The sequence below is a fragment of the Fukomys damarensis genome, unplaced genomic scaffold (assembly GCF_012274545.1).
Source record: "Fukomys damarensis isolate Sample0158 unplaced genomic scaffold, DMR_v1.0_HiC HiC_scaffold_26, whole genome shotgun sequence".
Taxonomy (NCBI): Eukaryota; Metazoa; Chordata; class Mammalia; order Rodentia; family Bathyergidae; genus Fukomys; species Fukomys damarensis.
Window position 1 is genome coordinate 26,062,761 of NW_022900938.1, and position 27,119 is coordinate 26,089,879.

At 39.5% G+C, this 27,119-nt stretch overlaps 2 protein-coding genes across 5 annotated transcripts in view; one reads left to right on the forward strand and one right to left on the reverse strand.

The window, feature by feature from the left end:
* Spc25 (SPC25 component of NDC80 kinetochore complex) overlaps positions 1-9,123 on the forward strand; it is an 11,611-nt gene extending 2,488 nt beyond the window's left edge. The window contains exons 4-7 of the mRNA XM_010606927.1: positions 1,274-1,420; positions 2,397-2,501; positions 7,204-7,302; positions 8,986-9,123. Of these exons, the coding sequence (XP_010605229.1) occupies positions 1,274-1,420; positions 2,397-2,501; positions 7,204-7,302; positions 8,986-9,110 (476 nt within the window). The 3' untranslated portion in view covers positions 9,111-9,123. The remainder of the gene's footprint in view (positions 1-1,273; positions 1,421-2,396; positions 2,502-7,203; positions 7,303-8,985) is intronic.
* A 4,507-nt stretch (positions 9,124-13,630) lies between these two features.
* Positions 13,631-27,119, reverse strand: part of Nostrin (nitric oxide synthase trafficking) — a 59,086-nt gene continuing 45,597 nt past the window's right edge. For 3 of the 4 annotated variants that reach the window (XM_033756263.1, XM_033756262.1, XM_019204958.2), the window contains 6 exons: positions 25,836-25,944; positions 24,726-24,814; positions 21,702-21,827; positions 20,764-20,878; positions 19,680-19,769; positions 13,631-17,576 (listed from right to left, as the gene is read on the reverse strand). In XM_033756263.1, the coding sequence (XP_033612154.1) occupies positions 17,440-17,576; positions 19,680-19,769; positions 20,764-20,878; positions 21,702-21,827; positions 24,726-24,814; positions 25,836-25,944 (666 nt within the window). In that variant the 3' untranslated portion in view covers positions 13,631-17,439. Of the gene's footprint in view, positions 17,577-19,679; positions 19,770-20,763; positions 20,879-21,701; positions 21,828-23,463; positions 24,627-24,725; positions 24,815-25,835; positions 25,945-27,119 lie in introns of those variants that run through there. The other variant, XM_033756264.1, reaches the window with a different exon arrangement.

The window sequence follows — 27,119 nt, forward strand, 5'->3', positions numbered from 1 at the left end:
TTTTTTTTTTAAGTTTATTGGTACATTTTAGGTATACAATACAGGTACATTGATCGTTGGGATCTTGTACCTTTACATGCCAGGTCTTGGTTCTCATTTTTCCCCATTCCCAGCCTTCCTTTCACCCCCTCCACCCTTCCCTGTTTACAAAGACTTTGTTTCCATGTTTTTCCTTTTCACATATATTCTTTTGCCTTTTTACCTTTCTGCTACCCCTCCCATTTCCTCTACTCCTTTAGCCCTTTTCTTCCTATTACACAATATCAATTATGCATTTGGATCCTTATTTATACTTTTAGTTTATCACACCAGAGAAACTGTTTGGTATTTACACATGTGTGTCATATTAGTTTCACTTAAGAGTATGGCCTCAGTGTGCATCCACTTAGCAATAAAAGTCTCTAATTTCTCATTCTTTATGACTGAGTAGTATTCCATTTTATAGAAAAACCACATCTTTATCCAGTCTCCAGTTGATGGGCAATTGGGCTGTTTCCAAATTTTAGCTATTACAAACTGTGCCGCTATAAACATGGGTGAGCACATATCACTGTGGTTTGATTTCTTTAATTCTTTTGCGGAGATACTCAGCAGGGGAATAGCTGGCTCAAATGGAACCTCTAATCCTAGTTCTTTGAGGTATCTCCACATTGATTTCCACAGTGGTTGCACCAGTCTGCACTCCCACCAACAATGAGTTGTTCCTTTCTACCCACAACCCAGATAACATTTGTTATTGGTTGATTTCTTGATAGCAGCCATTCTTTCTGGGGTGAGGTGGAATCTCAGTGTTGTCTTCATCTGCATCTCTCGAATGACCAGTGATGTTGAACATTTTTTTCATATATCTATTTGCTGCTTTTACTTCTTTGTCTGAGAAATTTCTGTGCATTTCAGATGCCCATTTTTGAATCAGATCTTTATATTTGGGGGACCTGATTTTTTTGGAGTTCTTTACATATTGTAGATAATAGTCATTTGTCTGAGGTCGGTTGATTTTTGTTTGGAATGGGGAACTCAGAGATCATGATCTGATTTTCTGTTTCATGATTTAATTTTGTGTTTTCAGTTTGAAAACCTCCTCATTTTTGTTTTCAAAGAGAAATAGAATGGATTAGGATTTTTGTATTTTTTTGTCTTTTAAAATTTTTGATGCATTACAAAATGCTTATCAAAGCATTCTTTATTAGTCTTATGAAGTTGGTCTTTTTCTTAGCTGTACATCAGAGAGCAAAGCACATGTATTGTAACTTATACCATGTGCTTCTTATAGAGCTCTGCAAGCAGAATAAGCTGATTCAAGAAAAGAAAGATAATCTTTTAAAGTTGATTGCTGAAGTAAAAGACAAAAAGCAGGAACTGGAAGTCCTAACTACAAATATTCAGGATCTTAAAGAAGAATATTCTAGGAAGAAAGAAAGTAAGTTTCCAGTTATAAATATATTAAAAGCATAATCTAAATTTGAAAGTGTCTGTGGCTCGCAGTTCTGTACTTGTCTGCTCTGCTTTGGTGCTAGACATGGATCACATGCCTTGGGGCGTGGCCAGCGTCTCCTCTCTGCTAGGTATATAACATACATTGAACACGCGGACCCCTCATTACCCCCCTTTTCTTGCCCTCCCCACCTGATTCGCATTGAGGGTGGGGATGGGGGATTCAATGCCTATATTTTGATATGGGAGAGGTTTAGTTAAATGGTAGGAGACAATGCCACTAAATAAGATTTGCCTTGGTGTGATTTATGCCGCGAGTATTTACTGACCACACACCTTCTTTGCCTGGTGATAGAGGCACTCGTTATGCTGCAGTCTCATTACTAAAGGGAACTCATATCCAATGAATGCTTCATTCAGAAAGGAGCCCTGTCTGCCCACAGACTGTGTAATTGATTCTTCAACGTCTTGAAGTTAGTCAAGTTAGTTTTGATTTTAGAGTTCTTATCCCAGACTCAATCGTGAAGTGATTTTTCTCATCTACAAAGGATTACTTAGGGATTATTGTACTAATTAAAAAAAAAAATTCCAAATTAATATGAAAAAAAGGCTCTTTTCTCATAAGGAAGTAATTCCTAAAGGAATGGAATCGTTTTTCCATGAAGCAATCAGTGTATCTTTGTCTATCTAGAGATATCAAAATAGTGTAAAATGAAGTCTATTCATATTGTGGCCACACAAATCCCTGGCCTAATTATCTGTATTTCAAGCAATTTTCCCTTCCATCTTGAATGAACAGGAGCCCCTTTTGATAATCAGTAGAGATAGAAACATTAAATTTAAATAGATTCAAATGCCTGGCATCATTTTTATGGTTGTGTTCAAGTTTCTTAAAATCAATTCAGTGCACGTTAATTGAATTGTTTAAAATGCCTGATGTGGTGTGTTTGCTTTTTAATCAGCTATTTCCACTGCTAGCAAAGCTAATGAAGAAAGGTTGAAAAGGCTGCAGAAGTCAGCAGACTTGTATAAAGATCGACTTGGACTAGAAATTAGAAAGATTTATGGTAAGTATATTAATATAAGTAATAAATATATAAATTTATTAGAGAACATGTCTTATGTATTCTGAAAAATTTTTAACAATACATTGTTAGCATCTTAATAAATAAAAAATCAGTTTATCACTGAAGCATAACTAGATGCTTTGATTATTCAATATTTTAATGAATATTTTTAGCATGGTTGACAACATGCAAATAATTTTCATTTTTTGTTCCTAGTGACATCTGTATCAGCATTTCTGCATTTACTATAGCCTTAATAGTGGTAATTTGTAAATCGTAGTGTAATCATTCATTCCACTAATGTAGTATAATTGTTTTATGGAATGTTTAGCATATATTGCTTTTAACAACATTTGGATTCTTCTAATTTTTCGGTTTTAGAAGTACTATACCAAACATCAACTTCCCTGTTTTTTAAAAATAATTTTCATGAAGTTCTCAGAGAGAAATAATTAGCTTAAAGCTCATGAATGTTTTTATGGGTAGTCCATGCATATGTGCTAATTTATAGCAATGTCTTATTTCAGGCTCCCCAAAGTTGCCCTGGGTTTGGTGACTGAGTCACTAGGGGGACTCAGCATATGTAGTATCCTCCTTTATATGTGGCATAGATGTTTTCCAAGGCCCCCCAGTAGATACCTCAAATTGCAGATAGAACTGAATCCTACACATACTATCTCTTTTCCTATACATACAACCTATGATAAACTTTTTTTCTCCATTGTTGGTGGGAGTGCAGACTGGTGCAACCACTATGGAAATCAATATGGAGATACCTCCAAGAACTAGGATTAGGGGTCCCATTTGACCCAGCCATTCCTCTGCTGGGTATCTTTCCAAAAGAACTTTTACCTTTTTTCTTAAGGGAGGGACTTTTTAGCTTCTCTTTGACATATTCAAATTACTAGTATCACTGTTCTTACACTTTTAAGGTCATTAATTAAAACAGTGGTTACCTGAATACACACACTGATACTAGGACAGTCAGTCTAATATCTGGGACAGCTACAAAGTGACCAACTCCATACAGGTCATGTATGGAGTGGGTACTCCAGACAAAGGAATGATCCACATTCTGGCAGATAGAATGGGATGGCATGAGAGTTCATCATGCTACTCAGGACAGTGCACAATTTAAAACTTATGAATTGTTTATTCCTGGAATTTGTATTGAATAGTTTTGGACCCAGGTGACTATGGGTAACTGAAATCATGGGTAAGGGTGGACTACTATAATTATACTCATGGCTAAGCATTATTGCGGCAAAAGGATGCAAAACAGGATTAGAAGAAAAAGGCACACAGTGCAAAGTCTAGAGGAAACCAGGCACAAGCTTTTAAGAATCCAGTGGAATCACATAGGACACTCTTGATTTCTTTAAGCATCAAATTGTGACAACCCAAGTGAGTGAAGTGTTGCCTACTGGAAACTCAGAGACTACTCTGGAAGTTTGTGCTTGGTTTCCCTTGGACTTAACTCCTCACGTCTTATCCCTTCACTGACTTTGTTATGTCCTTTTGCAAGTCTTAGTCAATTAAACCTAATGTGATAGTGGGGACCCAAAGCACATCAATCAAGGGCCAACCTGGCTATCGGGGCTTTCCAAAGATGTAAGATTAACAGTCTCAGGCCTAGGTTCACTCTTTCTGTAATGTTCAGGAGAACCCATTTCATTGTATTCTTGACAGTGTTAAACCATAACTCCAGATTGAGCAATCTTTGAAATAAAAAATACATTGAGCTGTTGTAGATGCAGCAAAAAGAAAAGACAGGTCCCGGGACAAGTTCCCACTGCCACCAGCAGCAGGAGCAGGTAGCATTTGGAAAAATACTCAGAGCTAAGAGCATTTTTTGAATAATGAAAGTTTGGGGAAAGAAGGCATCAATTGCATTGAACCTATAGTAGTTGTAATTATGGGATGGGAGCACATAAAATGGGGGAGGTTTGGGATAGGAGGGCAGTCCGTGAAGAGACTTAATTGCTGCTTTGGATCAATGGGGTTGTAACCAGGATGTGGCATCTAGGGAATGGGGATGAGATTTAAGATTGTAATGCTTATGGGCCAGGGATTTAGCTCAGTGGTTCGGTGGCCTGCCTTGCAAGCTCAAGGACCTGAGTTCAATCCCCAACAAAAAAAAAAAAAATTGTAACGCATTCTGGAATGTGAGGTGGTCATTCGTTCTTGGCTTATAGCTTGTTACCTAATTAATCTCACCCATCTCCCCCTCACCTCCACCCCCAACCCTTATACTTAAATTTAGGACACCTCAGAATTTTTCTCTTAAAGTTTTTTTTCTTTTTTTGGCAGCTGACAGGGCATTAATAGAACTTTTATATTGAAAAAAAACTTTGCTTATTTAGGAAAAGGTGACTTTTTTTCTACTTGTTTGCCAATTATATTCCTCTCTTTGCTATTTGAGTCCTTTACCTGTATTGTACATCTACTAGTCTTAGTGTTCTTCCTAACAGTTGAGGTGAGTTTTTAATAAAACATGTTAACTTTTTAATTAAATGGGAATATGAGAACTTGTAATGCATTCAATTTAAGTAGATATTCATATTATCCTGGGATGCTTCCTGTTTTGTTTAACTTTGTATTAAATACCAATTTTAAGACCTTAAAATTATTTTCAGGCTAAAACTAGAACTTTATCATAGCCATCAAAGTCAGGAAATAATATTTTAAGGAAGTGTGATATTATGAAATAGCTCTTTGGTCTGCCTCCCAGTTTCCTGGCATGGGACTCCTGAAATCCTTGGAACTCTAAAGTGACAAATGTGGGTTTTGTATGCTGATGAGTTGGCTGATGGCTGACTGCAGTCTCCTGAGTGGAAAGACCAAGGCAAGACTAAAGCGCTGGGACTTTCAGTCCTACCCTCCACCCTCTGGGGAGGCGAGGGAGAGAGCCTGAGTAAGAAGATCACTAGTGGCTAGTGATTTTTATCAGTCCTCGGGCACAAAGGAGCTTCTATAAAAAGGCAGGGTTCTGGGACTTTATGGGGTAGTGTGTCTGGAGACGCCCCCGAAGCTCCTCGCTCGCCCTTCTGGTGCCTTGCCCTTGCCCTGTCTATCTCTTCACCTGAATTATCCTGTGTAATATCCTGCCAAGCCGGTGAATGTATGTCAAGTGTTTCCCTGAGCCCTTTGAGCAGCTCAAGCAACTTAACCAAACCCAAGGGGGAAATGGCAACACACTATGTCCAAGTAGGTAGAATCAGAACTGAATTGAGCTAGAAGGTATCTAGAGATCCACTGCAGGACCCCTAAATGGCCACAAAAGTACTCTGTGTTGATTGTTAAGTGAAAGAAGAGCCTTTGAGCTTTTTCTCTCTCATATCTTCAGAAGAAGAGAAAATTTCAAATTAAACCCTTCATTTTGCCCTGACTATCTTGTATCTCATGAAATCTTTTTCCCTTGGCATGAAACCTTCCCATTACTATTAACAATTCAAAAATCTGGTGTACTGGCATAATTATTTCATTCTGAGTTCTGTGCAAGACAAGTTTTTCCGAAGTTTCTTAGGATTTCTTTTCATACTTGTAAATTTTGATAAGATGTTCTTGGGGGGAGTGGGTGAGACTGAACCTAGGGCCTCGTTTGCATATGCTAAGCCAGCACTGTACCAGGAAGCTACATCTCCAGTTCTTTTTTTAAATTTTATTTTGAGGCATTCTCACTAAGTTGCACAGGCTGACCTCAGATTTGTCCTTCTTCAGTACCCCATGTAGTTTGAATTACAAGCCTGTGCCAACATGCCCAGTGAGAGTTCCTAATTTTTTATACTATAGAAGAAACTAATATGCACATGAATTTATATTTTGTGGCAGCCATCTTGAATTTCTACTTGGCATTTACTCCTTTGGGAGCATTTGAAGGTCTTTTGGAAAATAGACTGTAAGTCTGTAACTAGACGTATGTCCAGTTTAACTTTTTTTTAATGATGGTAAAACTTATATAACGTAAAATTTGCCATTCTTAAGTGTGCAGTTTGGGACACTGATTACATTTACAATGTTTTGCAGCCATTCCAAATCATTTCCAAAATGTTTTACCACCCAAGAAGAAATTGTGTGCCATTCCTCACTCCCCCAACTCCTCATGACCTCTAATTTATGTTTTGTTTCTCTGTATATACCTACTCTAGCTTTTATATAAGTGAAATCATACAATCCTTGTCCTTTTGTGTTTGACTTATTTCCCTTAGTATGATGTTTTCAAGGCTCACTGCATGTTGTATTGTATATGACAGCACCCTTCCTTCAGGGCAGAGTGGTAATGCTGTATATATTGCATTTGATCAGTTTAGTTCACCTGCTGGAGGATGCTGGGTTGTTTCACTTGGCTACTTTGAAAAATGCTGCTATGAAAACTGTCATACGTTATCTGTTCGTCACTTTCTTACTATTCAATTGTAGTTTTAAAAAATATATTGTATGTATTGAAGCCTTACTGGATATATGATTTACAAATATTTTCTCCAGTTTAATGAGTTATCTTTTCATTCTCTTGATAGTATCTTTTGAAAGACAAAAGTTTTTAATTTCAGTGTAACTTCTACACTGGGAGATACTGGTTAAGTGGATACACATACTTAGCAGTGCAAGTATTGGTCAAAGATAAGGAGTGAGAAAACTTACCTCCGTAGAAAGCTTTGACATACAAAATATTCTCATACTAAGTAATTTAATCTTTTTTCAGGGGATAAATTGCAGTTCATATTCACTAATATTGACCCCAAGCATCCTGAAACCCCATTTATGTTTTCCCTGCATCTAAATGAAGCAGGAGATTATGAAGGTATGTATTCGTATTTCTTAATTTGTGTTTAAAATTGGCATCCTCGGGTGTTGTTATTTGAATGAGAATAGAAAGGACTGTGAAGGAAAGTAATATTCCCCCAGTTTTGCTTTCCAGTCTTGCTTCTTGAGTTACTGTTTTCTAAAGGATGTGAGTGTAGTTTTGATTTATAGATATTATCTAGGAGCCTGCTTTAACATCTCTTCAGGATGACACAGTGCACACAGTAGCTGAAAAGTCTAAAGGAACAAATCCCTGCATTTCACAAGTGAATACAAATGACCCTTTTAGAGAACTTAAAATGAAACTAAGGCTATAAAACATATGCCTACCTGAACTTAGCCAAGTTGGTGACTTTGAAATCAAATGTGAATAATTAGAATATGATCATTTACCTTCCATAAGTTTCAAAACAACAAGAAGAAACTATCTAAAACCCCACACATTGATCATGTAAGTTAATTACTGATTCTGCGGCAGGGAAAAAGACATTTGACCTACAGGAAATATATGTGGTTATAATATTATGAACAATAAGAGAGTGGAAATATGTGTGTCCTTTTGTTCTTTGAATTTCCTGTACTAATAATCCTGCATAGCTTATTAGAATTCAGAAAATCAGTCATCAGACCTGTGCTCTTGTCAGAAAGCATTTAACTGACAGACACTCAGGCGAGCTGCTCGCTTGGCTCCCTGGTGTCTCAGTTCCTTTCCTTGTAGAATTTATACTTTCAGAATCAAATTCATCTACAAGTGTTTGTTTGTTTGTTTGTTTGTTTTTCCCTTTAATAAGTATTTTCTCATCTGAATGCTAGAGTTTAAAAAGCAAACCCAACAAACCTCTTACCTAGCTTTTCCATTTCTCTAAGTTGCGTAGCCTATATTACCACAGCACACAGTCTTTGATAGTGTATTAAAGTGCAATCCATAGGATAAGTGTTGAGCCGAGTGCTCCCTGGTATCCTTTCTCTGTTCTGGTCAGGCTCCTTGTTTCCTAAGCAAACTCTGCCAAAGAGCTGGAGATCTGATGCAGACTAACATCTTCCCTCTGAAGCAAGGACAAGATTGATGGTAGAGGGAGTGGGATCGTTCTTTTCCTTTGACCACCCTCGCTGGAGACCGTCATGGTACCAGCTGCACAGCTACTGAGGACCATGCTGCTATTTGTGATTTGAGTCTTAATTAGTTAATAGGATTCGTAAATATCACTCTTGGAATAGCAATGACTTTCATTTCACTTGTAAAACTTTACCTATGATGTGAAATTATTGAGGATTGACATTAAAAGTTTTGATCCGGTGGCTAGAAGTCAGATCAAAGTTTTGCAGAGAAAAAAATGGCTTAACAGTTAAAATAAACTGTTAAAACTATTTAAGTAGTTTAAAGCCATATGTATATAGGCCCAAGATGATGGAAAATGGAACTGTGCGTCACTGCACTCCAACCCCTCGAATACCATCTGTTTAAATTAAAGCAGGGTTGTAGTACGTAAGATTTGAATCTTTAGAGATTCAACAAAGAAAAGTCCAAAAGAGAGTTGGCATATGAAAATCAGGTGTCTCATTTTATGCTCCAAGCATTTCAGTAACATGTAACTGACACTGAAACAGTAGAGAGTTTGTTCCCACTTATACAAAAAAACCCTCTCATTTATATTGTCTTCATTTTTTTTTTCCCTTCTAGTGTCAGATAGTGCTCCTCATCTCGAGTGCCTAGCAGAATTCCAAGAGAATGTAAGGAAAACCAACAATTTTTCAGCTTTTCTTGCCAACGTTCGGAAAGCTTTTACTGCTATGGTTTATAATTAATGTATAAATAGTACATAAAAACGGTTTGTTTTTCTTTCCTATTGTGTTTCTCTCTATGAAAGAATTCTTGTCTCTGGTGGTGTTACGATGTTTCCATGCGGTATGAAGGAAAGCAGAATGCATCACACAAATGTGTCTCTTTGACATAAATATTTTGAGCTGAAGACAAGCAGCAGAGTCAGGGAAACTTTGCCTTCCCCATCTGCCTCCAGGCAGGGGATAACACTGTAAAGCTGTCCCCTATCCCAAGTGTACAAGGAAGGAAAGGAGTCAGTCACTGGAGAGAACTCGGTTAGCTCAGCTGCGGCCCTGGGACTCTGCAGGCGAGCTTGCTTCCTCCATTCTCCCCTAAACGTTCCTTCCCACAGTTCTCCACCTCTAGGGGATAAAGCTGCTCTGCTTTGTCTCGAGCCTTCTGCAAACCTTTCCGTTCTTCGTGTAAGATCCTATATAAGCCTCTGCTCTGCGTTACCTTTCACTGGGTTTCTCCCATGTGATGTGCACTGCATGTGTTAAAAAACTGCTTGTTTTTCTCATGTTAGCCTGTCTTGGTTATAAGGCGTCTCTCCCAAGCATGAACTTATGAGGGTTGCATAAAAATTATGTTTCCTCCATGAGAGGTGTATTTCTTTTTTTAATTAAATTCTTAGGGGGAAAATTATAAATGTAAAATATGGTTAAAGAAGTACTTGTATATATTTATTTTTAGTTAAGTGTCTGGCAGAGAGTAGTTTATGGCTAGCACTAGGAATTAGGATTTCTACAACCTACACTATTTCTCTAAGCTTTGGAATGTCGAGGATTCTTAATATTTAAAAGATTAAAAGAGGCAACTTTTAAAGAAATCCTAGGTGCCTGGCAGGCTCAGGCAGGACAGAGTTTTAAGGCAAGCCTGGGCTCCATAGTAAGACCTTGTCTCCAAAAAGCTTGGGCAAAATAAATACTGCTATCTACTATCATCCTAATATCATTTAACAAGAATATTTTATCTTGCACCAAGAGGGATTTATTGTTAGAATAAAAGATAATCTTTTACTTCAAAGAAAGTTGGCTGTATACTGCTAAGGTTTCAGAAAAGGATGTAGTTTTGAAAATTCAAATGTAAAAATCTATAATTTCTATTATCGTAAAGCTTATACCATTTAATTCTTCTCATCTGGATATGTCATCCTGAGAGTCCATTTAACACAGTCTAGACCACATGTCAACTTATTCTAGGAGTTCATTTTCTTCCCCATTCATCCTTTGGGAATTTGATTGCATTAAGGTACACCGGCTATGTTGGAAGCCATTGAACAAAGGGCTCCGTGTCTCTAGTTGCTTCTCCTGTTTTCTCCCTGGATAGTTGGGGGGCGGGGAGGAGTTCAGGTGAATAGTCCTATTAGTGAGAATAGGAAGAGAATTGAATTTCCAGTTGTGCCTCGGATGTGGTTCTGAGCTCTGTTCAGATAAGCAATAGAGTTTTGAGCAGACTGCTTTGGACTGGTGGAAATGTTATCAGTGACCCATACTAGTGGGAAGCTTTTAGGAACCACTGGGGTTGTCTCTGTAGGGATCAAAGGCTACACTAGAGATTTGGATGTGTGCAACTAGCAGTAGGCTTATTCTGTTTCAGCATGGGCTTGGTTAAAGGAAGCGCATTCAGGGGGATTACATCCCAAGACCCCTTAGTGGATGCCTGGGCCACAGACAATACCGGACACTTTATACTAGGGTTTTTTCCTATATACACATATGAAAAATTATACTTTATAAATTTGGCACAGTAAGAAGTTAACAATAATGAAACAAAGTGAAAAGTTATTCATTGAACAATTAAATGACCATTATTAAGTAAAATAAAAGTTACTTGAGCATAAGCACTACAGTGTCATGACAGTAGAGACAACTAATGAGGGACTGAGAGGTGGGTAGGGTGGACAGCATGGGAGTGTGGGAATGCCAGACGACGACTCGCCTGACAGAGTATGAAGTGCCAGATTTGACCACTGCTTAGAATTCTGCAGTTTAAAACATGAATTGTTTATTTCTGCAATTTTTCCATTTATTTTTGGACTGAAGCTGACCATGGGTAGTAGAAACCTCAAAAAATAAAACTGCAGGTGAGGAAAGACGTGTGTATGTGTGTGCATGTGCGTGTGTTATTAGAGATTGAACCCAGTACCTCACTCACACTAGACAAATGTTCTATCACTGAGATACATCCCAGCCATTTTTAAAATATTTTATTTTGAGACAGTCTTTCCAAGTTGCCTAGGCTGGCCTTGAACTGGAATTCCCCCTGCCTCAGCCTCCCAAGTAGCTGGGGTTAGAAGCATGTGCCACAGCTCCTAGCTGAGACTATTTCTTTTGCTTTTTTCTGGTTTGTTGTTGTTGTTGTTGTTTATTGGTACATTTTAGATATACAGTACAGTTACATTCATCATTGGGAACTTGTACCTTTACATGACAGGTCTTGGTTCTCATTTTTTCCCCATTCCCCTGCACTCCCTTAACCCCCTGTACCCTTCCCTATTTACAAAGACTATTTCCACTTTTTTCCTTTTCTCTTATTTTTTCTCTTCCCTTTTTACTTATCCCCTATCCCTCCCATTTGCCCAATACTTTTAGACCTTTTCTTCCTATTACACATTATCAATTATACATTTTGATCCTTATTTATACTTTTAGTTTATCACACCAGAGAAACAGTACAGTATTTACACGTGTGTCCTGTTAATTTCACTTAAGAGTATGGCCTCAGTGTGCATCTGCTTAGCTATAAATGTCTCATTCTTTATGGCTGAGCAGTACTCCATTCTATAAAAAAAAAAAAACACATCATTCTCCAGTCTCCAGTTGCTGGGCAATTGGGTTGTTTTCAACTTTTAGCTATGACAAACTGCTGCTATAAGCATATATGAACATATATCAGTGTGGTATAATTCTTTTAATTCTTTTGGGAAGATACCCAGCAGAGCGAAGGCTGGGTCAAATGGGACCTCTAATCCTGGTTGTTTGCAGTGTCTCCAATATTGATTTCTATAGTGGTTGCACCAGTCTGCACTCCCACCAACAATGGAGAAGGGTTCCTTTCTCCCCACAACCCCTCCAGCATTTGTTATTGGTTGATTTCTTGATAGCAGCCATTCTTTCTGGGGTGAGGTGGAATCTCAGTGTTGTTTTCATCTGCATCTCTCTAGTGACCAGTGATGCTGAACATTTTTTCATATGTTTATTTGCTGCTTTTACTTCAGAGCAATGTCTGTTCATTTCAGATCCCCCCCACTTTTGCTTGGTACTGGGGATTGAACTCTAGACCTTGTGCTTGTGAGGCAAGCAGCAGAACCACTAAGCTAAATCCCTGGCCCCATTTTTTAATTGGATTTTATATTTGGGGGGGGGCTGGTTTTTTTTTTTTTTAGTTCTTTATATATTCTATATAGTAGACCTATGTCTGAGAAGCACCACCTGAGACTATTTTAACAGGAGGAGCACAGTGAGCAAACTAAGTTTCGTGGGCAGACTTTCATATTTGTCCCTATTCAAGCAATCTGTCTGCATCTAAGTAAATGCATAAAACTATATCACAACTCAACTTTGGTTTTTGTGGACCTACCTTGATTGGGAGTTCAGATTAGATCTGCAGAATCCATTTCTTAGCAGTTGCTGGATGCAGGCTGCATGTAGTAGACCTTAGAAATTTCAAGCCTACCCTAGACCCTGAACTAGCTACTAGCTATCAAAGGGGGTGAAGTACATATGTGAAGTTACATGTCCCTTCAGAAACCCCAAAACAGATTCAAGTTAGCCGGAGTGACATGCTCTGCTGTGCAAAGGTTACATGGACTTTTATAGTTAACAGAACAAAAAGTCACAATGCATTTGCCAAACACACAGGTGAGAGCAACAGGTAGGAGGGTTATTATAGTAAAGTGGGAGAATTATAAATCTCAGATGCTGTCTTACAGCATTCTTAGATTGAGGGTTGGTGTAAGCCAGAGGTCTGCTAGGTTAGGCTGTTCATTTCTGAGAAGTTTACTCAGTAGTCACAAGCGTGTTACATCAGATACAGAAATTAAGGAACACAGCTTTTAAAGGGCCTAGGACAGCCCAGGATGATCTTGGTTCTTTACTGACAACATTCTATCTCTCCACAATTGTGAGGCTGTAGCCAGCCAAGGTTGAAAAGTCTGCAGGCTGTTCTGCAACTTCTTCAGAGAACTTCATACTCCTACAAAGTCGAGAACAGAAATGAGGGGCTCCCCATTTAGGCCCATTTATCTCCAAGGGACAGCCATCCTTCACTTCTAAATGGGGAGTGCATTTAGGGCACAATCTGTAGAAGAAAAATCCACAGAAGGACTGTGTAGGACCAGCCTTGGTGCTGGATCCCAAAGTTGAATTTACAAAGAAAAGTGTACTGTCACACCAAAGAAGGGTCTTGGGCCATGGAAGTTTATACACACACACACACACACACACACACACACATAATATATATACATTTATTAATTAATTTATTTATTCATTTTTCCCCCTTGACAGAGAATTTGTTTTATTCAAAAATTGAGGCTTGTCCAAACATTTTAGCCTGTTAGGGCTGCCTGGCTTAGAATAATTAGTTAATATTTTTCAGTATTCAAAGGAGCCCAGTACTTTTCTAAGTCCTTTCTATGTATGTGATCATTCGTATTCTTTCAACCTGAGAGGTGGATACCATCATTAACTTTGTTCTGCAGATAAGGAATTCAAAGAACTGTGTTTCAGCAACTTCAGATCACACAACTGGTGAGTATTAAACCCGGCATTCAAACGCAGAAGACAGTCTGACGCCCTGACCCTTGAACTTTACCTAGTTACACTCTATTGCCTTTCTGTAGTGTATTACAAGGAAATTATGTGATGACATTGTTCTTAAAGACTAAACAAATTTGAACTTATATAATTCATGTTTTTATAGACGTATAATGATTAGGAAACAAGAGTAAACTGTCTTGAAAGCAGTGGGATATATTTTGTCAAAACTGGTTTCATTAAAATGGAAAGCAGCAGGGGATTTAGCTCAGTGGTGCCCCTGTCTCCCTCGCAAGTGCAGGGTCCCAAGTTCAATCCCTGGTACCAAAAAAAAAAAAGTGGAAAGCAGGTGCATATCTCAGGGAAACTGGGCAGAGTAGCTGGTGTTCAGAACCCCGGTGCTGGCTCTGAGGTAAGGTGAGGAATTAAAGATAGGAAGGAAGGAGACAAGGAAAGTAGCTTTAAGGAAACTACAGTTTAAGACATAATCCAAGTTACCAAGGTGACCTATACCTTAATCCCTAGACCTGTTTTTCTCCTAGGCTCATCACTCCTAAATCTTCAAGAGTTTCCGAAATACTTTAAATTCATATATGCCAGGAGTTACAGCAAAGACTTCCATTTTCAATGGGTACCATATCTCTAAACTTCAAACACGAAAATACTATATTTTAACTTCATTGATAGTCAGTTCTTTATTTAGCCCTCTAATGGGCAAACTGATCTTATGTAAACAGATATCAGGTAAATGGTAAATGATTCAAAGAATAAACATGCTAAATCAGCTACCTTAAAGGCTCCAACATCACAAATATAACCCCAATGCCAGACTGTTGGCCACCTTGCTCTATTTCTGAGTGTGCTTGAGCTCTCCCTAAACAAAAAAAAAATCTCCCTTTACCTCTCACGGATGTGTCCTGAAATTCTTTCCTATGATGAGTCAAGGACCTGCTCCGTTTGAGCTGAGGCTCCTTTCTCCTCCTTGGCCCACATGGGACTGCCCCTTGGGAATAGTCTCAAGGCTCATCCTCACTGGTCTTCGTGGGAGTGGAGGATGGGAGGCCACTGAGCTGGGCATCCTCTGCAAAGGGAACCTGTCCTGCTCCGCTGTGTCCCTTCCCTCTGGTCCAAGTGTGAGTTCCACCTTTTCATCCCCACTGACGCCCAGTGACGCCCAGTGACGCCCAGGCCTGTGTTCCCCAGTGAGCATTCTATGTGATACTGTAAAGGACAAGAGGACATGTTTGCTTTGATTCTAACGCACCTCTTTCACGCTCAGGCCAATTATCCCTCAAGGTTATCAAAGTGTTGAGGCAGGGAGATGTTTTATCTTAGAGGAGAGAGCAATTAAACTGCACTTGAAACTACTAATCAGTTAAAGGCTTATAATGCTATATAATAAAATTTACCCCAAATTGAATGTGGTATTTTTGATGGATCATAAGGCACTTTTAAGTGATTAAGATGCATTTTGTCATTATGAATATTATTATGGGTAATTGAAAATGTAAAAACAATGGAATTTGTAGGTCTTTCTGGTTGATGGCCAATGGATATATCAACTTTTACTCAACCAGCAAGGGGATAAGGTAGAATGTGTGCTGTGCAAAGCGGGCTTGGCCTCTACGGCCTATATTTCAGGTTATTAAGGTGCTAAAAATTTCCTGACATATGCAACTGCTTGGTGGCATATAATTATGAAAGACTAACAGTATAAAAGCATTAACATTAAAGATTACTTTATATAGAATATTTGGGTACATCATTTTCATTCAGTGTGCATTTCATTTTGCCCTAAATTTAAGGGTTACCATTCCATTTGTCCAACCAGCAAACTCTCTTGCCCTGCTAAAAAGATATTCAGTAAGTCTGTTGTATCAGCTACACTTGTATTTATCCAGTTAACGTCCATAGCATTTCTTTGAAGTTAAAAATGTCAGAGATGCAAAAAAGAATTTGCAGCAACATTGTGAAACAAGACAGCCACTTACATTTTCTCAAAGCACAACCAATATGTGAAGAAAGGGCTTTTTGAAAATTACTTTCAGAGAGTTTCATGGCCCAACCACCGTCACTTTATACAAAATATCCAATATAGGCTGCAACCAGTTTCTACACAATCTTTCATCCATCAAGGCTTAATGGAAAGAAGTAAGATGAAAAGGAAAAATAAATTCAAAATCTCTGCTCACAGTCTAATGGCCTGTTATTCAGCCAAGTTTCTACATGCAGAAAGTTTTCATTAATATACCAGTAAGGATGACATTAAAACTTCAGATCTGTTCTAGACTGTAGATTATGTCTCACGCGATGAGTTTTACTCGAGTTCCTTGAGGTCTGATATCTGCATCTGTAAATATTGTGTCAAGTCCTATACTGTTGAGTGTAATGAGACTCCTTCAATGTTCCCATTGAAGTTCCAAAGCACAGACTTTCTATTTGGCACAAAAGCAAACATGCCCGAGTGGTTCCGTGACCTTCCATTCAGCAGAGTGTGATCTCAGGCCAGCGTAGCTGCTGCTATCTGTCCATCCAGACTGTTCCCCTGGAAGGAGTCCGGGCCTGCCTAGCTTCACTCATCCCCAAGCTTTCCTCATAGGACATTGGAGGAAGCTCCCTAAATATTCCATTTTGATAGTGAATATGGGTTTCCGGGACTTTCTGTTCAAAACACTTGTTAGCACTTAAAGTTCTTTTTACTAGGGAGCTGCTTAAGGTGCTTCTTCCATTATTTTGGGAAGCACAAAACTCCTTACATCCAAATTGATAAAAAGACATTTTTGTATAGGAAAGGGGGCAAAAAATTACAGGCACTGTCTCCCTCCGAGTTATTTTCCATCCACTTTGTTCTTGTCCTCATATCCCCAGCCACTTCCGGCTTACACTTGAACTCTCTGAGCAGGCAGCGGTGGTGCAGGGGCTGTGTGAGAAGCCACTGCCCAGAAGGTTATTGGCTAAATCCACTCTTCTTGAGGGCCTCTGCCTAGGGTCTGGACTTCTTGTCTCTCATCTTCCCTTCTCATCCCATGGACTCTTGAGCTTGGCTCCTGATCTTTTATTCTACTGTCTCCTAACCTGGGTCTGTCTCACTGCTTGCTTACCTGTCACTATTCTTGGACTTGATCTGTGTTCTCTGTATCTCTCAGGGCTTGCTTGACCCCTTGCAGGCCTGCTGTGTCCTTCTTCCGGGACATTAAAAATTGCTATTGTGCTACCAGGCAACTACATGATTTTGGACAAGTGGCTGAACCCAACCTAGACTCAGTGTCTGTCGCTGTTATGTGAAGGGTTATACTGGATCATATCTGGGGTCTCCTAGCATTCAGAAGCTTCTGGAGCGATGGAGTCTCTTCCCTGCCTCTCTCTACTTAGCCATTTTTTTTATCTGACTGTTTCAAGCAAATTACCATGGGTACAAAGTGCTAGGACATGTAGACCGGACTCGACCGCCCACTGAAAAAGCAAAACTTGCAAATATAATAGCATCTTAACTTTCTCTGCAGCACACTGCATAGTCTGCAGAGGATGGAAGGCAGTGTGTTCAGAATCTTGGTTATGCCTGTGTAGCTGTGTTCCGAGCCTTTGAAGGTAGCTCCTCCACATAGGCAGCAGGAAAATGGCCCTTTTTTCCATTGAGAGATCCAAACCACCATCCTTCTTCTTTCTTTTCATGTATAGTCACAATGTCTCCTGTGAAAATGAAGGCACTGTTAATTAGACAGCAGGTGTAGGCAATTTGACCATAAGCTATAGCCTGCGTGGTAAATGTCTTAAAGAAAATTTACATTTGAAAAGTTACTAGGTTGCATCATTTTCTGCACTTGATTCAGATGAAGGAAAATTTACTGAATACCTCACTATAAAGCAGGCATAATCTAGAGAATACTAAAAGGGGTAAAATAATTAACAATTGATTTATGCTATGAAATAGTTTGCTGAAAAGCAGAATCACGTTGGACCTCATGCTGCCTGGTTTACTCTGGAGAGTGGGTGGGCTGCCACCTACAAACCCAACTCTATTTTGTGTCCGTGCTTTTAGGTGATGATGGCCATGATAATTTGCTGTGCTGACTCCTGAGACTGGGTCCCAGCTAGCAGTGTTTTCTTAAGATCTAAACAACTCTCCATTACATCCCAATTCACAGTCCCAAATTCTAACTTCAAACTCTGCATAGAAATGTAGCTCTTCATTCATCAATTTAGAGAACTTTAATAAAACATCAATTTAAAAATAATACTTTTTTAAAGCAAGGATTCAAATAAATAGTATTCGTAAGAAACCCATCTGTGGTCCAATTCTCTCTCTCTCTTTTTTTTAATCATGACATCCCAAACTTAACTTGATACCCCAAATTCTTTGGTTAAGCCCCTTTCTTGTGAGAGAATCCTTTCCCTCTGGCTACTTCCTGTGCGTTAAAGTAAAAACATCCACTTTCTTCATGAAACAAAGGTCTACTTTTCTTTAGCATTATTCTGAGCCAATATTTCAGTCTTTCTTTCACTCTTTTCCCTAATGATTTTCTTTCTAAGTGAAGATAACAGTGAAAGCTCCTTCCATCTTTTCTGAGTCATAAATCACTATTTTTGGAGGTAATTATTCTCACTCTGAGTTCTCTCAAAGGAGTTCTCTCTGGTCAGTAGATTGTTGGACAGAATGTATTAACAAGAGTTCAAAACAATGATGTGAACTTATATTGCTAGCTTCCCTCAGCCTCCTTGTGTTTTATTGAATGAAACCACTTAGAATATAAAGCACAAGGGGGCTTTGCAAACCACCAAGAACTGAAAACAAAATAACCCATCCACTGAGAACTCTCTAACTGACTCAGGACCCCTGAATTTTAGGTGGTATCTGAGAAGTGATTTTTATTCGTAGAAAAGGAAAAATAATTGCCCGGAAAAATCTGACCAACATACTGCAGAAGAAGATTCCATTAAAAAAAATACTAATTCTGGGTATCCCCGTTTGGCTGCAAAATCCATCCTGAGTTTCCAGTGACTCTGGAAGCCATCTCTAGCTCATGGATATAAGCTTTCTCCTGCTACACAGTGCTTTCTCTGAACCTTTCTGCTTCCATTTTCCTTCCATTTCCTGCCTTAGCATTAATATCCAAATGTGGACACACAGAAGTGAGGCTGGAAGCTGGTTCTTGTTTAATAACACTGAGGTCTATGTAACCCATAGCATGATACCTTTGCCTATTGGATGAAAATCTGTGATACAAAAGAAGGGGTCTGAATCTTTAGGCTGGCCATAAAACACTTTCCTGGGAGATCAGTGGCACGATCATTAAACTGAGTGTCAGCTGAACCAGGTTCTAGAACTTCCTCTTACACTAAATCAGGAGGAGTCAGTCCATGAAAAGGTGGAGCTATTTTCTGATGACTTCCCATTATTGACACCTGGCTTCAGTGTAGCACTGGGATCAAAGGCATAACTTGAGTTTCAAATTCTGTGCTACCACGGCCTAGGACTTTACCCAAAGTATTTAACTTTTCTCTGCTCAGTCTTCTCAGCTGTGAAATGTGAGTAATAATACATATCTCAGAGTTTTTGTGAATATTAAATTGAACAGTGCTTGCAAAGTCTGGTATTGAGAAATACGACATAATTATTAGTCACTCTCATTCTGTGAGCTTTATGTAGCTTCCCAGGGCTTTATCTTCTAGAAGGGTGATTGTAAAACCTCAGCTGATTTGGTGTTAGTAGTCAAGGCTGTTGTTCTAAGACAGGGTTTTATTCATACCAAGGATCTTAAGAAGGCAATTAAAAAATCTGAGAATACATCTTACCTTTTTCCAAATTCAACTCATCGTCTTGCCTGGCTTGAAAAGAATATAAGGCCTTGCAAAGACTGTTTCCAACCTGGGCTGCACTGGAGGCTAAAAGTTGGATTAAATTGTAATTAGCATACTGTGTTAGTAAGCAAATGAGTATGATTGTGAACTCTTACAGTTTAACTGTGTGGTGCAGACTTGAAATATATTGACATTTTCTCAAAAGGAAAGTTTATAATTTTACCTGATTCATTCCTTGATTTAATAAGCATTCATGATATACCTACTATGTGTAAAGATTGTGTACACTACATATCCAAACCCCATACTGTAATGTAGGAAGTAAGTCTGCAGAGAAATGTTATTGGCATTGTAACAATAAATATGGCGACTTAAAAATTTTTTCTGGATGAGCTTAGTGAACACCGTTAAATGATTCATACAGTTGTAGGCATGTTGGGAAAACGCACTCATTTTGCCATTCAGGTAAAGACAGGGACTATTTGAAGCACGCATTTCTTCTTGTCACTCCTTAGCGCTTAGGGTACTATTTCTGAAACAATGCAAAGTGACCTTTTAAATATAAGGAGGGTGAGAGGGGCCAGGGATTTAGCTCAGAGGTTCCACTGCCTGCCTTGCAAGCACAAAGACCTGAGTTTGATCCCCAGTACCAAAAACATAAAAAAATAAAGAGAGTGAGTAGGTTGTATCCTGACAAACCACTTAGTCACCATGCTTCCTGCTGAGAAGGCGGGTATCTATGGAAGTTTAGAGGAGACAGAGCCCCAAGCTTCTCCCTCTGGTGGAGGGCAACTGTGTGGACAGCTGGTGGCAGATGTCTGAGTGAGTGGATGCCATCTCCCGACCGACACCTGCAGTGACTTCTTTTGTGGATAAATGTTTTTCCCAGCACCCACTCTTCTTGACTCCTTTCTACCCTTGTGTTACGAAACTACAGATTCTAACAAATCAGTCCCAATTGAAATGTAAATTTCTTTGAGCAAATATTGGTCAAGGTGGCTCTGAAAATAATATTAAAATGTAGCAGTGTGCTTTACCAATAGGACTTGGCCCAACATGATTCTGGGTATCGGGTTACCTGAAGATGAAGAACTTGGTTTTTTCTGCCCACCAGAAGATGTCCTACTCAAAACATTCTCTAATCTCTTTGTCAAGAAAGGCCGAGATATTTTTACATAAGTATGAGTATGCTCCTGTTCAGGTAGTTAAAAAAGAAAAAGTCATTTCAAACAACTCTATCAGCATAAGTAGTCATAAAACGTAACCCAGGAATTTATTTTTTGGATTGGGGTAAAAGGTACATAAATAAATTATTCAGTACATTCCTAAGCCTTACCATGTTGGTTAAGTTCTCTGAAGGCTTTCTATTTTCAGAATTAGACAGTTACAGTACGTGTAGCCTGTGTTCCCAGTTTAGATTTATATGTCTAGGCCAAATAATAACATTCATAGTGTTACTTCTAATCCCACTTGAACGGGGTTTTATCACTGTCTAAATGACTGAGACCATTTTAGAGCTCTTGAATCTTACTTAGAAAGAACACTATCCCCTCATCCCAAGATGGTTACAGCTCCCCCCTTCTGTTTGGTAACAGAAAATAGCGGCAAACAACAGCGGCCCATTACAGGAAATCACCAGTTCCTGAAATATTCCACACTGGAAAGATACATGTGAGCAGGAATTTCTAAGACCATACGTCATCTACATTAGATACTGAGTTAAATTATGTGCTTTGCACCATATTTAAAATGTAGTAAAATGAAACAAATGCATATTACCAAGTCTTACAATTTAGGTCTGTATAAATACTAAAATTTCAATGTAATAGAACTTTTACTATAAAAACGCATTCAAAGGCTAAAGATAAGCTATGGAGAGGGAGAAGAAACCCAACAGATTTGGGACATACTGTACATATGATTCACAACAGCTTTTTTTGGCTTTGCCTCGATCCAACTTTAAGCCACTCCACCTAGCAAGTACAGTCAAGAATGTCAACCAGTCTCTTCTGTTACCTTTTCTTTCCACTTGAAGATGGAGTTGCTACAGGGATGGCTGGGTTTAGTTCTTTGCTCAAGTTCTGCTAATACTGACAACAGTTTGTAGGAGTTCGCTTGCAGAAGGTCTAGTTTCAAATTGTTCTGTGGATACATCATTTGGCCATGTGAGTAAATTTCTAGAAAATGAGGCACAACTGGGTAGATGAAGGGATATCAGGAGGACTTTCAAAATGACAGTTGGGTATAGAAGAGCACGTGTTCACCTCATGTATAGATGTGCACCAAAAATGCTGAAAAGAAAGCACGTGAAAGAAAAGTACCCCTTAAAGCAGTGAAGAGAAAGAGCCTCAGTAGTTGAGTGTGTCCTTCTCTGTTCTCTTGTCAATAGGGTAAAGAAACCTTGTTAGATACAACTCGGTATTTTGTGGCAATGGCTGTAGCTTGTTTTGTTTTCCCTTTCCTTTGAAGAGGTAGTGTATTATAGTATGCAGAAAGTTTGGAGTGAAGCTCTCAAACCTGCAAATAATATTCTAGGGTATTTGATTCTAAAAATAAGGAGTATTTGCGAGTCATGTCGGCACTGGCCTGTAGTCCATTCAGGAGGCTGAGGCAGGAGGATCATGAATTCAAGGCCAGCCTGGGCTACATAGCAAGACTGTCTCAAGTAAAAATGAATGAAAGGGGTGGAAGAGTTACCTCAGTGGTGCCACCGCCTGCCTTGCAAGCACAAGGTCCTGAGTTTGATCCCCGGTACCAAAAAAAACAAAAACAAAAAACAAACAAACAAACAAAAAACAATGAAGTTGAACACAAACTCCTAGTCTCTTCTTATTTTTGCTTTGATCTTAAACTACAACTTAATAATTACTTCTTTGTCAGGCTTTGTTCAGTCAGGATGAAGCAGCAGAATCTAAACCAGAATCCTGCTTATCCAACCCCTCTTCCTATTACTTCTCTTTTCTCCAGGCCTCCATAGGAAGTTCCTAACCCTAACATCCCTGCTTAGCGGGGAGGTCACATCCGAAGACAGAATTCCTCCAATAATGGAAAAGGTCTCTAATCCTTAGTACAATGCATTGCATTGTGGGGCAGGCTCACCTAAAACAAAGTCAAGACCTGCCCCCCATCAGACCCAGGCTGTGTTGCATCTGAAAGCATCAGAGAACCAGTCTAGCTCCTCTCACATACTCCTTCCAGTATTGGGGCAATATCTCATATCTAATATCTCACAGTGCCTCTAGTCTCTGTAGCATTTCTCCTATAACAGGCCTCGTCAACATTCCTGATTCAAATGTGGCGCTTCAAGGACCAAGGGACAAAGAGATAGAAATGAATTTAAATAAAGCAAAGTTTCCTTTTCCAAGAAACCTTTCCTGGGTAACATGAAACCTCCCAACATGACTGGTTCCCCTCTACCCAGATGCAGACAGGTGCCAGAGAGTCACCGGTATGCTTGGCATCCACTACTTGAAGGTCCCGCGTGCTCCTTCACTAGCTCATAACCCCAGTTCAGGGGTCAGGTCTTTGCCCCCTGTAGTGTGTGCTCTACGTCCTCATATGTGCTCTTTGCTGGTCATAAGCGTGATAAAGTTCTATGCAAGAACAATCAAAGAAACGTGTGATTCAATAGCATCATACAATACTCATGACTATTTCGGTAAATACGATTTGCATTTAATTTTTGTTTTGGTTTGTTTTCTCGAGACAGGGTCTTGCTTTGTAGTTCAGGCTGGCCCTGAACTCACTCTGTAGCCCAGTCTGGCCTCAAACTCACGGGGATCCTCCTGCCTCGGCCTCCAGAGTGATGGGACTGCAGGTGTGCAGCACCACGCCCGGCTGCATTGAAATTTGTTAACTGAACTTTCCATGCTGTCACAGCAAACATCCTGCCCTCTGTGTAATTGTTTCGTGTGAAGTGTAGCCTCGTATTCTTGCAGCAGTGTCAGACCTCTGTCCCCAGGAACGTGTGCAGGCCTCGCTTTTCACATGAAGCATCAGGACTATTCCTGCAGCAGCCGCGCAGCTGAAGGAGCCTGTGCTAAAAGCAAGGAGCAGCTGTGCTGCTTTCATCGAAACATGTGGACACTGCCAGAATGTAGCTGCCCACCGTCACAAGGGTTAGGCAAGGTGGAAAAAGGTAAAGAGAGCTGAACTAGGTTCCTGTATCCTTCCAAACACTAACAATTTTCTCTCTTCCTGAATTATTCTGATTAACCCGAATCCTCTTCTGATCATTCAAATCACAGCAAAAATCCACCTCTTGCACACATAGGGATCTGCTCATTTTTATTCCTGTGTAAAGTTTAAAAAGCTGCCCTTTCAAGTAAGCTTTCTAAGGTGGCTAACATGTCCATCATCTCTACGAATGTCTGTAGGGCTGCTAGATTCCAGGCTGTCAGTAGAAAGGCTGGAAGCCCTATCCGCTGCCCTTCATTTATTAAGTACTGAAAGTGAAAATCAGAATGGTTATATGAGTACGGTTTCCTACTGCTGTAAAATTTAAAAATCATTAAGTGAAACCATAAATTAATTTGGGACCATTTTTACTAGTTTTTGAGCACTGAGCACTGTGCTAGCATTTTTAAAACAATCTTCCATTCTCACAAAAACTCTATGAGGTAAGTACCAATATCCCCATTTTCATGATAAAAAACAACAAAGGAAAACAAAACAAAAACTAACCTTGCTCAGGCCCTGCAGAGCCATCTCCAAACAAAGCCTTCCCTGCGTTTTCGTCACTTTTCTTAACTGGGTTCACACGCACACAGTTTCATTAAAGAACGAATCTATTTGGAGGAATTTTATTCTAGACACAAGTGTTTTTCCTAGTGTCCTCCTTTGACAAGACATTAAAGCAAATACTTGTATGTAGTCGTAGTTTTCCAGATTGCTCCAACTTCCTATGAAGGTGCTGGCCCCATACACTCTCCCTAAGTAGCTCTGTGTCATGAGAAAGGAAAGGCAAACAGCAAATGGACTGGAAAACCAGTATTCTAAAAATAACCCTTTCGTCACTACATGCACTGTGCAAATATTTACCTCCACCATTAACGCCGCTGCGTCTTTCTGGCTCTTTTCATCGGAGAAGGAGGAATTGCTGGAGTATGCATTAAGCATTCGTTCCAGGCCTGAAAATGAAACCACGCTCTTGGTCACCTTTCATCCTGTCCTCGTAGGACACAGCTGAGTGTCAGTCACCCTCCAAGGGATCCTGAATCTGAAGTGATGCCAGTCACTTTCCTAATTGTCGAGGGGTAGTCAGTTCTGTATGTAGCTGTCACTAAGTTTTACTAAATGAACAATGGTGAATCGACTGACTGCTCACTTACCTTTATCTTCATTTAATGAAATTTGAGAAACATTGATGCTTAATGCATCTTGTTATTTTTTTCAAATGAGATTTTGAATTCCTTTCAGTCGGCCCATTTTAATAATTCCTAACTCATTTTTCTACTTACATCCCTAAACACTGTCTGTCTTGGTTGCCTGTCTGCTTTACATTGCAATGAACTGTTGTGGTGCCCATGAACCTAGGCAGATTAGAATCACAGTGCACAGATGTTTTCAGTAACTGCACTGCTTTAGAGCTATTTCACATTCTAACATGCTTAACTTCTAAGTAAGGCATTTAATTTCACTTTTTTACACTATTCCCAAAATTAGTAAAAAGAAACAAGTTGGGCGAGGTGGCACACACCTGCGTTCCCAGAACTTGGGAGGCTGAGGCAGGAAAATTGCAAGTTCCAAGCCAGAGTGGGCTACATAGTTCAAGGTGAGCCTGAGCTATATAGCAAGACCCTGTAGAAAGGTAAAAAAGAAAGGAGAGAGAGAGAAGGAGGAGGAGGAAGAGGTGAGGAAAGGAAGGAAGGAAAGAAGGTAGGAAGAGCCAAAACTGTGCACAGTATTTTTGCCATATTTAAAAATCACAAAAATTGTCTCTTTCCAGCCAATTTTGGAAACACAGTAAAATGCTACATTTCTTAAAATGGTAGCATATAGTACACAGACAGCTCTCATATATAGGCCAAAATGTCATTTTACACTTTTTCCTTCCTTTTTAAAAATGTTCTCCTTCATTCACAACTTAGGTTTCATAGTGGGTTCTTTAAATCCGGTAATCCTGCCCTAGTCAAAGACACAGTTACACACCTTCCTTGTCTTTGGAAGCTTTTTCAATGTCTCTTTGCAGTCTCGACAATTTTGGTTTTATTAAAGATTTTCGTCTCTCTTTATCCATTGCATTGTTAGGATCTTCTTCCTTTGAGGGAAAAAAATGTTTAATAACTTGAGAAAAAAGTAAGAGTTGCTACGCCCAGTTAGAGACTTTCATTGACTGCATTTAATTTTAACTTTACAGAAGAAAAATATTAAAAAGACTAAAAATGAAACCAGACCAACATTTGGTTTTGCACACATTGTTCTGCCTGTTCTAGACCTGACTAACAAGAAAATATCTTGTCCACACCTTATAAGTACATGTTTCTTTAATAAAACAAATTATCCTTGGAGGAGGAGGCTTATTGTAGTTGTAAATGATTCTGTTGGATGGACACTTGTTCCCCTGTAAAATAATTTATGTTTAGTGAAGCTACAGTCCTTCGGTGGTCTGGTGTATGGCGTATGTGCCTCACGCTGGGACGGTCCGAGAAGGGGAGTGGGTGTTCCCTGGTTTCAGTGTGGGCTTGGTATTGGAAGGCACGAGCTAAAGCACCTGCTCTACCCGAATGGGTTTGTAATTCCGCCAGGCTGTGCAGCATGACATGAAGGCCACATACGTTCACCAGGGTCGGGGGCACCTAGGGCAGCGGCAGTGGGGAGCTCTGAGGAAGGCGAAATGGCGAAAGCAAAGGAGAGAGAGCAGACTCTGTGGAGAACACCTCAGGAGGAGCAAGTGGAACAGCTGCCTGTGAAGAACAAAGAACAAGTTGTCTTTTTAGGCCACTCGGCCTGATTTCAGGATCTACCTTAGAGGCCATGAGGAACCATTACTGAGATCTAAGTTTTCACACAGATCATTTCAAGGGTTAAATACAAATGAATCAGGGTGGAGTGAGGCAGGGAGGTGGCTAAACCTCAAGGGCAGAAGCCTGTGGGGCTAAGGGGGAATTAATGACTCAGACAGAAACAGATGAAACAGATTTCTCTGATAACGAAGGAGAAAAAACAGGATCCTAAATACTGTTGGAAAGGTCAGCTTTAGGTAATTCCTCACAAATTGGGGAAAGTGTAAGGACGTGGAGCAAAAGGAGCAGCCTCTATAAAAATGTAATAAGTCAATAAAAATATTTTATTTACATATTGTGCCTTCTATATAAAAGCTCCTCTATAGTCTTTATTACATGCAGTTCTTACAAGAGTTCTACAAGATTGGCTTTTATTTTCCCTATTTTTCCTGTCATACAGAGAAATACAGGAAGGTCCAGGCACAGTCAG